This window comes from Nannobrachium achirus (genome assembly GCF_963921795.1).
Source record: "Nannobrachium achirus genome assembly, chromosome: 6".
NCBI classification, from domain to species: domain Eukaryota; kingdom Metazoa; phylum Chordata; class Actinopteri; order Myctophiformes; family Myctophidae; genus Nannobrachium; species Nannobrachium achirus.
In genome coordinates, this window is record NC_137815.1 from 13,794,752 (window position 1) to 13,809,688 (window position 14,937).

Genomic DNA, 14,937 nt, shown 5'->3' on the forward strand with positions numbered 1-14,937 from the left:
AAAGAAGCAAAATTCTCCTTGGCCCAGATCACTTACATTCTAGTCAAACACGTTGCCTAACCTTTGAGAACCACATAAACAATATCTTGCCCCCTCCCGAGTTTCCCGAGTTATTACCGTTGTTAGAGGCCGCCAGGGCCCGAGTTTCCCTAGTTGGCAGCCATTTTGAAGAAAAAAAAAAGAAAATAATCAAAAATATTTTTTGGACCTCCAAAAATATAGTAGGCATGATCGCAAGCGCGAAATTGTATGTTTAACCCTCATACCAACCACATATTTCAAACATGGCAGCCATGTTTGTTTACATATGAAGAACACATTATAGCCTCTTATCTCCTGAATGCCTGAACGGATTTCCAAGCTGATTTTTATCTGTTTGAAAGCTGTGAAAAGCATGCACATGCGTAGTGCATGATCTGTGCATGATCTGTGCACGATCCGTGCACCAGCGTGCATGCTATTTTTTATCCATCTTAGATCATTGTTTGCGCTTGGAACTGGAACTAGTCACGGCTGAATCTTGAACATCATCAAGTAGGAATTGTGAGCTCGATCTACCTACGGCCTTCAAAATAAGAGAGTTGCCGCGGACGGAGAAAGCGACCGCCACCCTGGACAATTAACCCTTTCATGTCTGTGGCACGAAATCGATTTAAATATGGGTTGATATTGATGGAGGAACAGTAAGGAGATGCTGCATACCTCAGAGGCCTGGGGTCATTTACTGAGGAGTTCATCCATTCAGGGCTTAAAAAACTAAAAGTACAATCTCATTTAATAAGAAAAAAGATCTTTACTTTGGTGCCATAATTATACTGTATGTTGATGCCAGAATGTTTATAGTATAACTTTGAATACAGGCCTATATTGCGTTTTTACTAACTGTACTACAAAGAGCAACATCTGAATACTTCCACTAATGGTACAAAGGAATAAGCCCTATTCACGGCCCGCCCACTCAGCATCCCCCCGGTGCTTAAGTCACATTTTGAAGGGGAAAAACTACTAATATCCCATAGAGTTAACACAGAAATGGCAAATTTAATGCAATTTCCGAATAGTACAGTATAAAATACGCATAGCATGAACAAGAACACACGATAGTAAAAGGCACAAAGCATTATAATTTACTTCACCGTTCGAAATAATGATTTGTTGGCTTTAAGTCCAGCAATTTCTGTGATATTTTACATTTCTAAACCGATGTCAGCACCAGGAAGTTGCTGAGAAATTTGCTGAGTGGGCGGGCCGTGAATAGGGCGAAAGTTGGAAGAAACAAATGAGACACAGATTTAAGTTAAAATGTTGCCTCGGCAATTCCGTCGGAAGCGACCGGTTGGAAAGGAGGTGCGCAAAGCATTTGGTAGTTGTAGTAGTATACCATGAGGTGCGCTCACCACTGGCATCACCAGGAATGCTGGTCCCTCATTGGCTGTTGATGATGACGTTGACAGAAATGCTGATCCCTGATTGGGCTACGGGCTTAAACACACACAGCTACCTACATACATATATGCATACGCAGCCGGATGCAGTACTAGCACGCTCTGCTGGCGCAAGTAGCAACCACTGTAGCAGTTGTCAGAGTTGTTGGTTGTCACAAGTCAGTTTCTGCCGCAAAGACTTGACCTACACGTGACATCATGCCTACGTCACACGTAGACCCACTAACCTATATAAGTGCTGACACACAGTAGGACTGAGTTCTCTTGCAGGTTGAAACATAGAAACTACTGTGTGAAATGTTTCGTTGGACGGTGCACCTAAAAGGGCTTCCAGAGATACCGTATGATGCTGCTGTAGCAGTGAACCACAAAGTGTACTGCTTCAGAGGGGACTTCATCAAGTCCGAGCGTCGGACTGAGGTGCATGTCTTCAACACAGTGTCTTTATGCTGGACCAGGTTGCCCCCAGAGACACCTGGAAGAGGACAACGTCCCCTTGAGGTTCATCCCATGCCCACCAGCCGCACAGCTGTGCTGATCGACCCTTTCATCTACATCTGGGGGGGAGTTACTGACACATGGAACTACAGCAAGGTGCTTTATGCATTTGATGTCGACGCCCATAAAATGCTCACACCCAGGGTTTCTGGGACTGCTCCAGAAGGGGGTTACAGCCACTCTGCCTGTGTCTTTGGTAACGTCATGTTTATCTATGGAGGATACAACAATCTGACTGGCCTCACTAATGATATCTACAAGTTGGACACCACCACGATGGTCTGGTCTTTAATTAACACCAGAGGAACTCCTCCACCTGCTTCATACCGGCACTCTGCCACCATCATCGGTTCAAAGATGTATGTATTTGGGGGCTGGGGGAACGAGGGCTACTACGACACCCTCAGTGTGTTTGACACAGAGACCAACTGCTGGCTGAAAACACCGCCTTCTACAAGGCTTTGCCCAGAAGGACGCTGGGGTCATTCAGCCTTTACCTACAACGGAGAGCTGTACATATTTGGTGGCAGGAAGAACTATAACAAGGACTTCCATGATCTGTGGAAATTCAGTCCAGCGACCTTCACCTGGAAGAAGGTTGAGGCCAAAGGGAATGTTCCAAGTTTAAGAACTTATCACAACCTTTGGAGGTGCATGGTTTGCTGTTGCATGGTGGGAGATCATATCGTCTTCTTTGGAGGAGATAAATCATACGGAACAGCCAATGATGAACTGAACATCTTAGACTTGAGTCCTAGTCTGAAGACGTTATGCAAGCTGGCAGTTATTCAGTACGGTCTGGAGCGGTCTGGACTCCCACACAACATCAGGTGGGAACTGGTAGCCATTACAACCAACAGCCCACAAAAACTGGGAAAACAAAAGAAGAAAAAGAAGTTCAAAGTAAAACTTAACAACAAATAGAGCAGTTAACAACTCTCAACATGGATTTCCCTGGTGACGGCATCAATATGACCCTTAGTATTTTGCCTTGGTAGATTCATGAATGTGCTCAAATCCTCCAGGTGATTTTTTTTTTCTTTTCAGAATCATATGTCATAGTTTCGAATGAATGTAATATAAGAAACAAAGAAAAAGAAAGGCAAATATATTTACTGTAGTATTGAGCAAATGCAGGAAGGGGTCAGACAAAGTTAACAGGTTTTGGATAACAATCATATTGATTGATTGATTGAGGTATTAGAAGTTTATTACCAGTTTCAAGCGGCTGCCGCCTGTGTTTTTTATTTTTTTCAGGGCGGATTTAAAGGATGTTAGGGATTGACACTCCTTTAAGTCATGACGTCAACACATTTGGTGCGACGCTCTCTGATTGGTTAGGGAAATTCTACAGTGATCATAACACGATCGCCCAGGTTTTTTTCTCCCAATCGCCAAAAGAAGTCTGGGTTTCCGAGGCTAGCGTTTTTTTTTGTTTTTTTTTTGCCGAATTTCGGGAGCACAAGAAAAAAAAAGAACTCAAAAAAAATGTAATACCTCTAAAATTACAAATTAAACATTGGCCAAATTTTCAAATATTAGAGGCAGAAGTTGTGAAAATAGCTGATCTATATCTGCTATTTTCACAATAGAACCGTGTTATACAAAATGCAATGCCTCAACTCTGTGCGTCAGGGTGGGGGCGGGGTGGGGGGTCCCCAGTTAAAATATGATTGTTTTGGAGGTCGCGGCCTGAAAAGGTTGAGAACCTCTGCTTTAGACCACAAAGTGTAGAAGCACACAACGAACGCTGCTGCTGCAAGTGTGAATCCAGGCCATGATCCACATTCTATCATTATATTAGCATAAGATTCATATAAAACCAGATCAAAGCTCTGCTGTGCTAAACAACCACATCCAACCAAGCATAACCCGGGACTAGGATTATGAAGGATATCCAATCCAACGCATACCCATGCTCTTTTCTTTTTTTTTGTTTTTACCGCATAGCTTAAAGGTCTCAATAATACAAAATAAACGATTTAAATGTAACAGGAAAACATGCAGATGGGTCCCTTTGGCCATTGGTTCTCAACCTGTGGGACTGGACCCCCAGGGCGGTCCCCTGATTATTTTGGGGGGTCCCCAAATGATCAGTTTAATGTGCAAAATTGTTTTCTCACTCAACAGTAAACAAACCAACATAAAGTGTAAGTGTATAGAGGGTGTCTGCACATTTCTAAAGTGACAATTTAAGGACATTTTAATTCCTCTAAAAATGACAAATTAAACATTGGCCAAATTGTCAAATATTGTGGAAAATAGCCAATCTGCATGCTCACAACGCCTCGAAGCGTTGTGAGCTTGTAGATCTGCTATTTTCACAATAGAACCGTGTTATACAAAATGTATTGCCTCAACTCTTAGAGCTCGTCAGGGTGGGGGGGTCCCCAGTTCAAATAGGATTATTTTGGGGGTCGCGGCAAGGATAGATGGTATATCTAGTTAATTCAGTTTAATCCAATCTAGAAGTGAAGCCCCTCAGAGATGAGGTGGGTTTTTAATTTAGACACATTAGGGTTTGGGTTAGGTTTAGGCATATTTTTACTGAGGTTAGGTTTAGGTTAAGGCATAGTATTTTCACCAGGTTAACATGACCAGATTCACCGAAGGTCGCAGTATACCATGAGAATGGTATGGAGATTTCTGATGTCATCAATCCCAGGCCGGAAACGTTAAAGGTGATACACCATGCATTTAAAAAGTATTTATGTCAGGCTAAATTACCACTCAAAATAGAGAGCCTCTCTCATTTTTGAATGGCTCTCAGAGCATTTCAGCTGCAGTACCCCCCCCCCCCCCCCCCCCCCCAAAAAAAATATTTTTGAAAAAAAAAAACTTTTAGATTTTTTTTTAATTTTGAGGTCAAGACGAGTCTGGGTAATGTGCAGGCTGAAGAGGAAAGGGATGTAGTAGCCCATTTGATCAATCACCAGCTACTGTGTCTCAATCAGAAGTGGAAGCAATTGAGTGTGACTCTTGCTCAATCTGGATTGGATAAGGAACAACAGGAAATAAAGACAAATTTGCAGACTACCAAGGAACTACCTGTCAGTGATTCACATTCTGAGGAGGAACTCAAAAGAGCTGAGATGGAATTTATCCACTTCTATCAGAGGAAGAGGATTCCTGATGACTTCAACACCATTCTTCAAAAGGGAGAACACATGAACAGGACTAGCCACATCCACAGCACAACTCATGGCTTACTGGAAGGAGTTTGCAAACTACTCCGGAAAGAAGAGGACGGATCAAGACAAAGACCCAATCTTCACCGGCTGTCTATACTGGAGGCAGAAGACCCGTGACGGCTGCAGTTGAGCTGACCTTTGAACTTCATAGACTTTACACAGACATTGTCACATACAACAAGACTTTGATTATTACCTGACTTGACTCATTGAGTGATGGACAATATCACTTATTAGGCTAACTTTTATTTTTTGGCCTAAAGAAGAAAGAAGACTGTTTTATAGTTTTTCTTGATGTCTCCTACATAATGTTAATATTGTAATTATTGAGTCCCATAATTAGGGGCCGGAATGTAGGCGCCATAATGTGATTCTTTGGATTTTATTATTGATGTGGAGGTATGCACATTTGAGTGACAGATTGGGCACTACACTGTTAGCAGGTGGTGGGCGTGGGCACCGGAGCTGGGGCGCTGCCACACTAATAACTAACATGGCTTTCACCTGGGCTCAGGAATAGTTGGGAATCTGGATGGAGAGGGGGTGAGCTTGGAAAGGATATTTTCTGTTGACCGCTGAAAACGCTACTTTAACACAATAACATCCACGTAGTTTAACGTTTGCTGGGACTGTTGTAACTATCGTGTGTGTAAGAATAAACGGTCAAACGCATGGATTGGAGTGGACCTGAGTTCTTTGTGCGTGCGCGTCATACATTGTAACTTCCATGCTTAGCTCCTCGCGGCCTTTTAAAGACATGCTTCTAATATTGCCGCAATAGCATCTATGGCAGGGGTTCCCAAACTTTTTTGTCTCAGGTCACCCCATAAATATTTGTTTTAATCCGAAGCACCCCTACATTATAATTTTCACCGACGCTCCGTTTTACGTTGTCGAAAGAGCGAGATTTCCCCTATCCAGGATCAGATGATTTGAGCAACCTCAGGCTTGTTAAATCAGTGTCCTTTTAAAAAATCACCTACTAAAACATATGGGCCTATTAGTCGTAGGTCGCAGTTTACTATCAGAACCGTCACGGCTTGTCCGTATCTGGCCGTATGGGTAACGTCTGACACTGTGGTTCCCCTGACACATCACTGTGATAGTGATGTCAGATACTCAGAGCAGAGATCTCCATATATGGGCTTAAAAGGGATTGTATCCCAGATGATGCCCTGTTAGGAGAACCCCACTAACAGAATCCATATGTGGCCAAGACAGATGGCACTTTTCGCCACTATAGCCGTCTTACTGGTTGTTATTGAATATGATTGATTCCCCTAAAGTTTTCTTTCTCATACGTTATTGTAATTATTGTGTTGCTTATTTTCTTCAGTTATGTGCAACCCGTTCACACCCCCACTGGGTCTCACCCTTGACGCGCTTTGGACTCGCTTTCGGCGTCATGCCTGAAACGCTCTGGGATGCTTTCTAGTAGTAGCGCAGGGAGAGTGTTAGTTAGTGTGCATGCGCCAACACATGTTGACTCGAATATGTATCTCCCCTGAGTGGGAGGCGAACCCAGACCTTAGTGATAGTGGTCACCTTGCTCTACTTACTGAGCCCCCTTTTTTATGTTATCTTTGTCAACGTGGATACTGGGGAACTAATATTTACTATTCTGTCCATAACAGCACATTACTCGGTAGCGGCGCTGAGTCGGCTCATGCGACGTTCGCACCGCTCGCCACGGCGACTTGCCCGCTGCTGCTCGCTTGGCGGTGTCTCGCGGGGCTCATCGTCGGCTGAGACAGCACGCCTCCATTGCGGTTACTTTGGCGTGAGCAGTAGCGTCGGGTGGCTGGGAAACCCAAGCTAGTGTTTTCAAATCCCACTCTGGGAATCACTTTTCAGCAGTGGTTCCCACACCTTTTTGTCTCAGGGCCCCCCCATAAATATTTTTTTAATCCGAGGCACATTATAATTTTCACTCCCAGCACCTTATATTTATAGCATATCGTCGTTATCGGGTGGAAACCTTGTATGTCGTTTTGTCATCTATAAAATGTACTAAACTAGTGAAAACAGCAGATCTACAAGCACACAACGCCTCGCGATGTGCTTGTAGATCTGCTGTTTTCACTAGTTTTGTGTGACAGTCTTGTATGATGAAGCAGGGTTTTGCTTTACCAAAAGACGTACACATTTGAAACTTGGAGGTGCGAGGTTTCTGCCCGACAGTGACAATATTATAGTGATTATGTTGCGAGGAAAACGTTGAGATAATAGCCGATTTGGTTAAAACTGACTGAAAACAACTTTGTACTTCAAGTTTAAAATGATACTAAATATTTTTCCAAGTGTCCAAATAAATTCCAAACATTATCAAATTATCTCGCGGCACCCCTGGACTGCCGTCACGGCACCGCAGGGTGCCCCGTCACCCACTTTGAAAACCCCTGCACTAGAGGGTGCAATTGCATGACTATGTGTCCGGGGCCGGACGCATTGGGCATACCCGAGGCGTCCCCCACTTGAAGCAGTGAGGGACTTTAGTCAGGCATCCGACACCTTGGGGTGAGAACGTGTTGTTATATGTAAGCACCTTTGCTATCATGCCTTGAGTCAGAGTTGGAAGCTGCAGCATCAGACCATGGCCACGAGGTAGCAGCACTGGGCAAATTGTCCTCAAATATTGATTTCTGCTGCAGAGAGCCATGTAGGACGACAAGAGCATCTACTGAACTCCAAACCTCTGGGGGGAGGGGGGGACAGGTTAGGTGGGGTGGAAAAGAGAGAAAGACAGGGCGAAGAAAGGGAAACGTGCACAGCCGCTCTGTGCCGTGAGACATCTTGACTAATGTTGCCCAGTAAAATCCTCATTGTTAATTTATCCCTGGGAGTGTTTTAGACTCAGATTCAGCACAGTCAAAATGTGTCAGTGTGACTTTCTCCACCCTATAAGTACCCGTCCGCGTCACGTTGTGAGAACTCGGCTATAATATTTCCGGGACGCGACGCCGTCACATATGACGAAGTCTAAAATCAGGCTTTACCGGCCGGCTCCCCCCCCGCGCGCAAAATCCTTTCCATCTTAAAAAAAAGTGGACCATTGTTGCTATGTGGGATAACGGGGCAGTGCGGTGTGACTGTGGCCCTGACTGCGGCAGCAGCGGCACCACTGCACCGTGCTGGGCCTAAAAATATTCCGTGTCAGTGGTCCCCGGAGAAGCCACGCAGTGCTATCCAGGCCTCCTCAGTAATGAGAGAATGGAGCTGCCTGCCACCGGTAGCCCCCGCTGTCCCCCCCCGTGCGCAGGGGTGTCGCACCAAATTCTGGGCCCTGGGTACAAGGATTCACTCACATTTTGTGCTTTAACTATTGAAAAATAGCAGATATACAAGCTCACAGCGCGGCACCGAGTGCCGCGCTGCGAGCTTGTAGATCTGCTATTTTTGAAAAATCGTGTACATTTAGTGAAAAATATTTGAATATTTCAAATCCTTCCAAGTTTTTTTTTTTTTTTTTTTAACTATGTTTCTATGTCAGTGGTGCTCAAACTTTTTCATGTCAAGAACCCCCAAAATTATATTGTATTTGGCCACGGACCCCCATTTCAAAATATTTAGTTCCAGGGACCCCCCCCCCCCAGAAGCAAAATTTTAGTTACAAATGTTTGCTTAAAAAATACATTATATTCCAAGATTTGCACACATTTTCACGACTTTTCAAAAACAGCAGATCTACATGCTTGCAGCGCGGCACTCGGTGCCGCGCTGTGAGCTTGTATATCTGCTATTTTTCAATAGCTAAAGTATAAAATAATGAAGGCCCCTCCACCTTGGGCCCTAGTAACTCAGTCCCACTTTACCCCCCCTTGTGACGCCCCTGCCCGTATACCGCTCCCTCCGGCTCAGAGCTCGGGCGCCGGAGCGAGCAGAGAGAGGAGGCAGCAAACTGGGCTCCCGTAGATTTATCATATCTCACAAAGCAGCGTGACTGAAGCAACGATGCAGCGCTGTTTGCGTGTGTGTGTGTGTGTGTGTGTGTGTGTTGGGTGGGGGGGGTAGGGGGGGTGGACACTGGGCGGAGGGGGGAGGAGGAGGGGGGGCCTCCACGGGCCTGGCCCCCGGGCGCGCTGACCCAACACACTCGCGTATCAGAGAGACAGACCGAGACAGTTGGAGAAAGACTTGCGGCGGGGATGATGTATGTATTGTACAGTACGTACAGTATGGTGTGAGTGTGTGTGTGTGTGTGTGTGTGTGTGTGTGTGTGTGTGTGTGTGTGTGTGTGTGTGTGTGTGTGAGAGAGAGAGAGAGAGAGAGAAATGAGTGCACGAGAGCAATGAGCTGCAGCGTGGTTCAGATAGTGGAGAGTAGCAGTGGTGTAAAGTAACTAAGTACATTTCCTCAAGTACTGTACTTAAGTACAATTGTACTTTACTTGAGTATTTCCAATTTCCAATACTTTTACTTCTACTCCACTACATCTCGGATCCAAATATTGTACTTTTACTCCACTACAATTATTTGAACACTTTAGTTACTAGTTACTTTGCAGATATACATTATAATATTATACAACACACATTAACCACTTTAGCACTATTTTAAGCCGTGGCTATTTGAAAATAGACAATCTACAAGCTCACAATGTGTCGCATCGCGACACGTTGTGAGCTTGTAGATTGTCTATTTTCAAACATTTTGTACTTTTACTTTTGTTACTTTAAGTACATTTTGATGCCAACGCTTTCATACTTTTACTCAAGTACATTTAGAATTCCGGACCTTTTACTTGTAAGGGTGCCCTCACACCAAAGTAGCCTACCTATGAGAGTGGAATCCGCGTTCCGCCAATGCATTTCAATGAGAGTGAAGCGGTTTCATGCCAGCAGAGGATTTCTGCAAAAAACGCTCCCTTATCATTGAAATGCATTGGCGGAACGCGGATTCCACTCTCATAGGTATTTTGGTCCGAGGGCACCCTAACAGAGTATTTCTACATTGCAGTATCGATACTTTTACTTGAGTAAAACATTTGGGTACTTTTATCCACCACTGAGCTAGAGTACTGTATGCTATTGTTTGAGAGAGAGAGAGAGAGAGAGAGAGAGAGGAGGGAATGGACAGAGATAATTGAGAGATACAAAGCCGTTTTTGGGGCCACTGTTCCATTGTTGTCAGCGCCGTAATGATCGAGCCCTGTGGGGGGGGAGGGTCGGGGGAAAAAAAACATGTTGGCAAAAGGTTGAACCGCCATTATCTGTGGCAATTATTTCCCTATTTCTCAGCGATGCGCTAGGAGTTTCTGGAAGCAATCAATTGGCAGCGTGAGAGCTCAGAGGAACCTAATTAAGGTAACGGGAGACCTCTGTGTATGCAATTCCGCCTTGTATTTACACTGCCACTTTTCTTTCTTTTCTCCAGACGGAAACGGAACCGGCGGAGAGAATGCAACGCTGGGTGAGAAAGAACAACAGCAAAAAAACAACATCTACCTGAACATGTACAATCAGGGGCGTCACAAGGGGGGGGGGGGAGTGGGATTGATTTACTAGGGTCCAAGGTGGAGGGGCCTTAATTATTACTTTAGCTACTGAAAAATAGTATATCTACAAGCTCCGAGTGCCGCGCTGCGAGCTTGTAGATCTGCTATTTTTGGAAAGTCGTGAAAAAGTGTGCAAATCTATGAATACATGTATTTTTTAAGCAAACATTTGTAACTAAAACTTTGCTTCTGGGAGGGTCCCTGGAACTAAATGTTTTGAGATGGGGGGTCCGTGGCAAAATACATATCATATTGGAGGTCCTTCACATGAAAGTTTGAGCACCACTGACCAAAAAAAATCTAGATTTTTCAAAAATAGCAGATCTACAAGCTCGCAGCGCTGCACTCGGTGCTGCGCTGCGAACTTGTACAGTATATCTGCTGTTTTTCAATAATTAAAGCAAAAATTATGCGTAATAATGCGTCTAAAGGGGTTAAACACCCTCCCCCTATGAAGAACATTCATGGGGGGCCCGCAGTGAATCCTTGTACCCAGGGCCCAGAATTTGGTGTGACACCCCTGTGTACAATGATGTTGAATCACAGCGTAAAAAAAACACAACGCGTCCTCTGTGTCATAACATTTTATGGGCCTTCTTTTTTAACAGTTAACATAAGAGATGTCACAGACAGAATATAATAGATCAAAGATATATAACCTCCGAGGCTGAGCTTAGAAATATGTGTGGGCAGAGAAATCAGACAGAGAGGGATCACACTTTGCTAGCTTCATGGTCACAGACTGTACCAAGCAGTATGTAGGCATGGCTCTATCACCGGGAGCCGGTTCTTAACCGAGAACTACAAAGGAACAATGTAGTCCATGGGCCATACGAGATGTCGGTATCGGAAAGGTGGCAAAGGGCTATTATGCATTTTTGAAAAGCTCTATGTATGATAACCCTTTCTGAGACACAGCTAAGTTGGTGTTATCAGCCGCTAGAGTTGGTGTCCCTTAGCATTACAGGAAAAAAAAGCAAAAAAAGAATCTTCTTTAAGTAGCATATGAGGGGTCAAACTAGCTGGGTTTTTTCATGATTCTGAATCCATTGCAAGCATCTGTTTGGCACAAAAAAACACTAAAAAACAGCCCCACAAGACTATGGTTTAGTTATGAAAAGTGATGAGTCATCACTTTTCACACTTTTGTGGGGGCCGTTTTAGCCCAATGAATGTTTTTTATGCAAAACAGATGTTTGCAATGGATTTAGAATCATGAAAAACCCCTAGTTTGACCCCTCATGTTACTTAAAGCAGATACATTTTTTGCTTTTTTTCCCTGTAATGTAAAGTTAATGGGACACCAACTCTAGTGGCTGATAACACCAATTTAGTTGCGTGGGTTATCATACCACAATATAATCTACAGATATAGAGCTTTTCAAAAATGCATGGTAACCTTTGCCACCTTTCCGATACCGACATCTCGTATGGCCCATGGACTAAATGGGGCAAAGATAATATATATTTCCTACTTCAAGAGGCAGACAGCTTACAAAATATCCTGCTCGCCTTGGATTTCATGTGATGTCCACACAGCGAAAGACGAGAGGTATCTAGAAAAACAAAAACATTCCCAAAATGGTTTCAACTAGTGCAAATATCTTACATGAATTTTTAATATGTTGTTATGATCCTACGCTTTGCAATCCTAATTAGAACTGCAAAATGACTCTCGGAAAATGGTCCGTGATGGTCGACGTGACCCACTAGAGTAATTCAACGCTAATTTCCCATTTGCTACTAAATTGTGCCCGCTATCGTTCACATTCATTTTTCCCCCAGATCGTGAAAAGACAGTAATTCCCAAACACAGCAGCAAAGCGCTACAGATTGATAACAGGTTTGGGCACATGTCCAAGAGCGCTGCGAACACAGTTTTTACTTTTCCAATCTCACACTCATCCGCAAAGGATTTCTGCTGAAATGACATTTGAAAGACCCGGCCATTTGCTGGAGTTGTCTCAATACACACTATCCATTATTGGCTCTGGGGGAGTCTGTAATTGTAGTCTTTGCGCGTGTGTGCGTGTATGCATGTGTGTGTGTGTGTGTGTGTGTGTGTGTGTGTGTGTGTGTGTGTGTGTGTGTGTGTGTGTGTGTGTGTGTGTGTGTGTGTGTGTGTGTGTGTGAATGTGTGTGCGCGAGCGCAAGTGTGTGCGTTGTCCAGATGCATCCTGGGCATCCATCGTTGTCACGGTCCATGGGTCTTAAAGAGGCAGCGATATGCCTTCTGCTCGTCTCCGTCCATCCAAGTGCATTAGTTTGTCCCTCTCAGTGCATTTGATCCCGTTGCCTTTGGATGGACAGGCTGACAGATTTCCTTTCCATTGATACCTGGACTTGAACTGTTGAGATAATGGGTTGTTGCGTGTCATCCGTTTCCTTTCACACATCATGGAGTCCCAGTGCAGTGAATTTCAGTTTGCCAGCGTTGGCTCAGCGACTCTCTTGCTATCGTGTGACCTAGAAAGGAAAGGAAGAGAAGAGGGGTGAACCAGTGACACAGAAACATGTAATTATACCTGCAGTGACGGCGTGGCCCGCTTCACACTCAGTGGCGTCAGTTCAGAAAAAGCTAAGGTATGGCAACATGACTGGTGTCGTGCGCGTGCAAGACACCAGTCATGTTGCCATACCTTAGCAACAGGCATGATACATTTATTTTAAGAAGTACTGTACACATTTTCCCCCCGTTTCTACGGTTTCTTGGGCAGCCTGGAACGTTGTTCAAGTGCAGCTAAACTTGGCATGTTAGTAAGCGTGCCACAATTAACAGTAATGAATTGCACCTGTGCAGCTGACCTGCGGAACCTGGGAATATACCATTCTGTCAAGATGGGGAGAATACAAGTGTGGAGAATATAGACCTAATTATAATACCTTGTTAAAGTGACCATTTTGCATTTGTAGTTAGTTTACTGTAATGTAACAACATAATAACCAGAACGGATAGACAAAGAGATATTCATGGATTTATATTTAAAAGTAACTTTTATTTTCATAAATGCCCCTGCCATACCCAATTGACGCCCCGTTCACACTTGATGTGTATGTTTTACACTGTTCTACGCGGGGGAAGATCTGGAGCATCAACTCTTTATCATTTCCATTCTCTGAATGAAATTAACACTTCTACTGTAACAGATCTACTGTATGTAAACACTGTAATGAGTTGGTTACACTTCTGGCTCTGCTTGTTGAAACTCAAGCGCAGCATTTCTGTGGTTTAGAGATGCTCCGATTGCGATTTTTGTGGCCGATACGATCACCGATAAACTGGAATCAGCATCTGACATTGTATACTAAGTATAAACATTAGGAGATTGCAGGCTGAGGTCGTTTAGTATCCAATTCAACTTGTAGGAGTTGAAGCTGAGGTTACATTCAGTCCCACAGATAAATATTGTGAAAATAGCTGATCTAGCTTGTAGATCGGCAAAGCCGATAGAGGCAAAACCGAGACCGATCAAAGCCGGTAGAGGCATTATCGTCCGATCGCGATCACTCACCGGTCAATCGGCACATCTCTACTGTGTTTTCGACGTTATCGTGAGGTCTTAAAGTTATACAGGGTTATTGTTTAGCTACGCGCAAGCATCCCACAGTATATCAACATCGGTGATGAGAATATAATGACTTTTGACCCGACAGCCCGAACTATGAATCGGCAGGGGGAGAAAAAAACAACCACAGTTAAAGGCCCAAAGCACAAAGACAGAAACTCTATTGTTGCTCGCTGAACAGCCTTCCAGTATAGCGGTCAGTCAACAACACATGCGCCCACACAGTGTAGGAGGGAACGGCGAACACAAAGACACAACATCGACATCTTGAGTAAGAGACTGTGGAAGGAAGGGAATGGAGGTCATGGATAGGAAGACTGAAGACGGACGAAGGAGGGTGGATGGAGGACAAAGAGACAGGGGCGTCACAAGGGGGGAAAAAGTGGGACTGAGTTACCAGGGCCCAAGGCGGAGGGAGGGGCCTTAATTATTTTATGCTTTGACCATTAAAAAATAGCAGATATACAAGCTCACAGCGCGGCACTCGTGCCGCGCTGCAAGCTTGTAGATCTGCTATTTTTAAAAAGTCATGAAAATCTGTGCAAAATTGAATATATGTATTTTTTAAGCTAACTTTTTTAACTAAAATTTTGCTACGGGGGGGGGGGCTCGGAACTATATTTTGAGACCGGGGTCCGTGGCCAAATACATATCATTTTGGGGGTCCTTACGTTTTAAAAAAAACATAAAAGGATTTGAAATATTACAAAAAATTCGGTGCCGCACTGCGAGCTCGTAGATCT

The 14,937-nt window shown here is 44.1% G+C and overlaps 1 protein-coding gene across 1 annotated transcript in view; it reads right to left on the reverse strand.

Moving 5' to 3' along the window:
• The window catches only part of tafa4b (TAFA chemokine like family member 4b), a gene marked incomplete at both ends in the record, with an annotated part of 95,687 nt that overhangs the window by 17,936 nt on the left and 62,814 nt on the right, over window positions 1-14,937 (reverse strand). Inside the window, one exon of the mRNA XM_080727944.1 lies at window positions 6,508-6,565. Within this exon, the coding sequence (XP_080584070.1) occupies window positions 6,508-6,565 (58 nt within the window). The remainder of the gene's footprint in view (window positions 1-6,507; window positions 6,566-14,937) is intronic.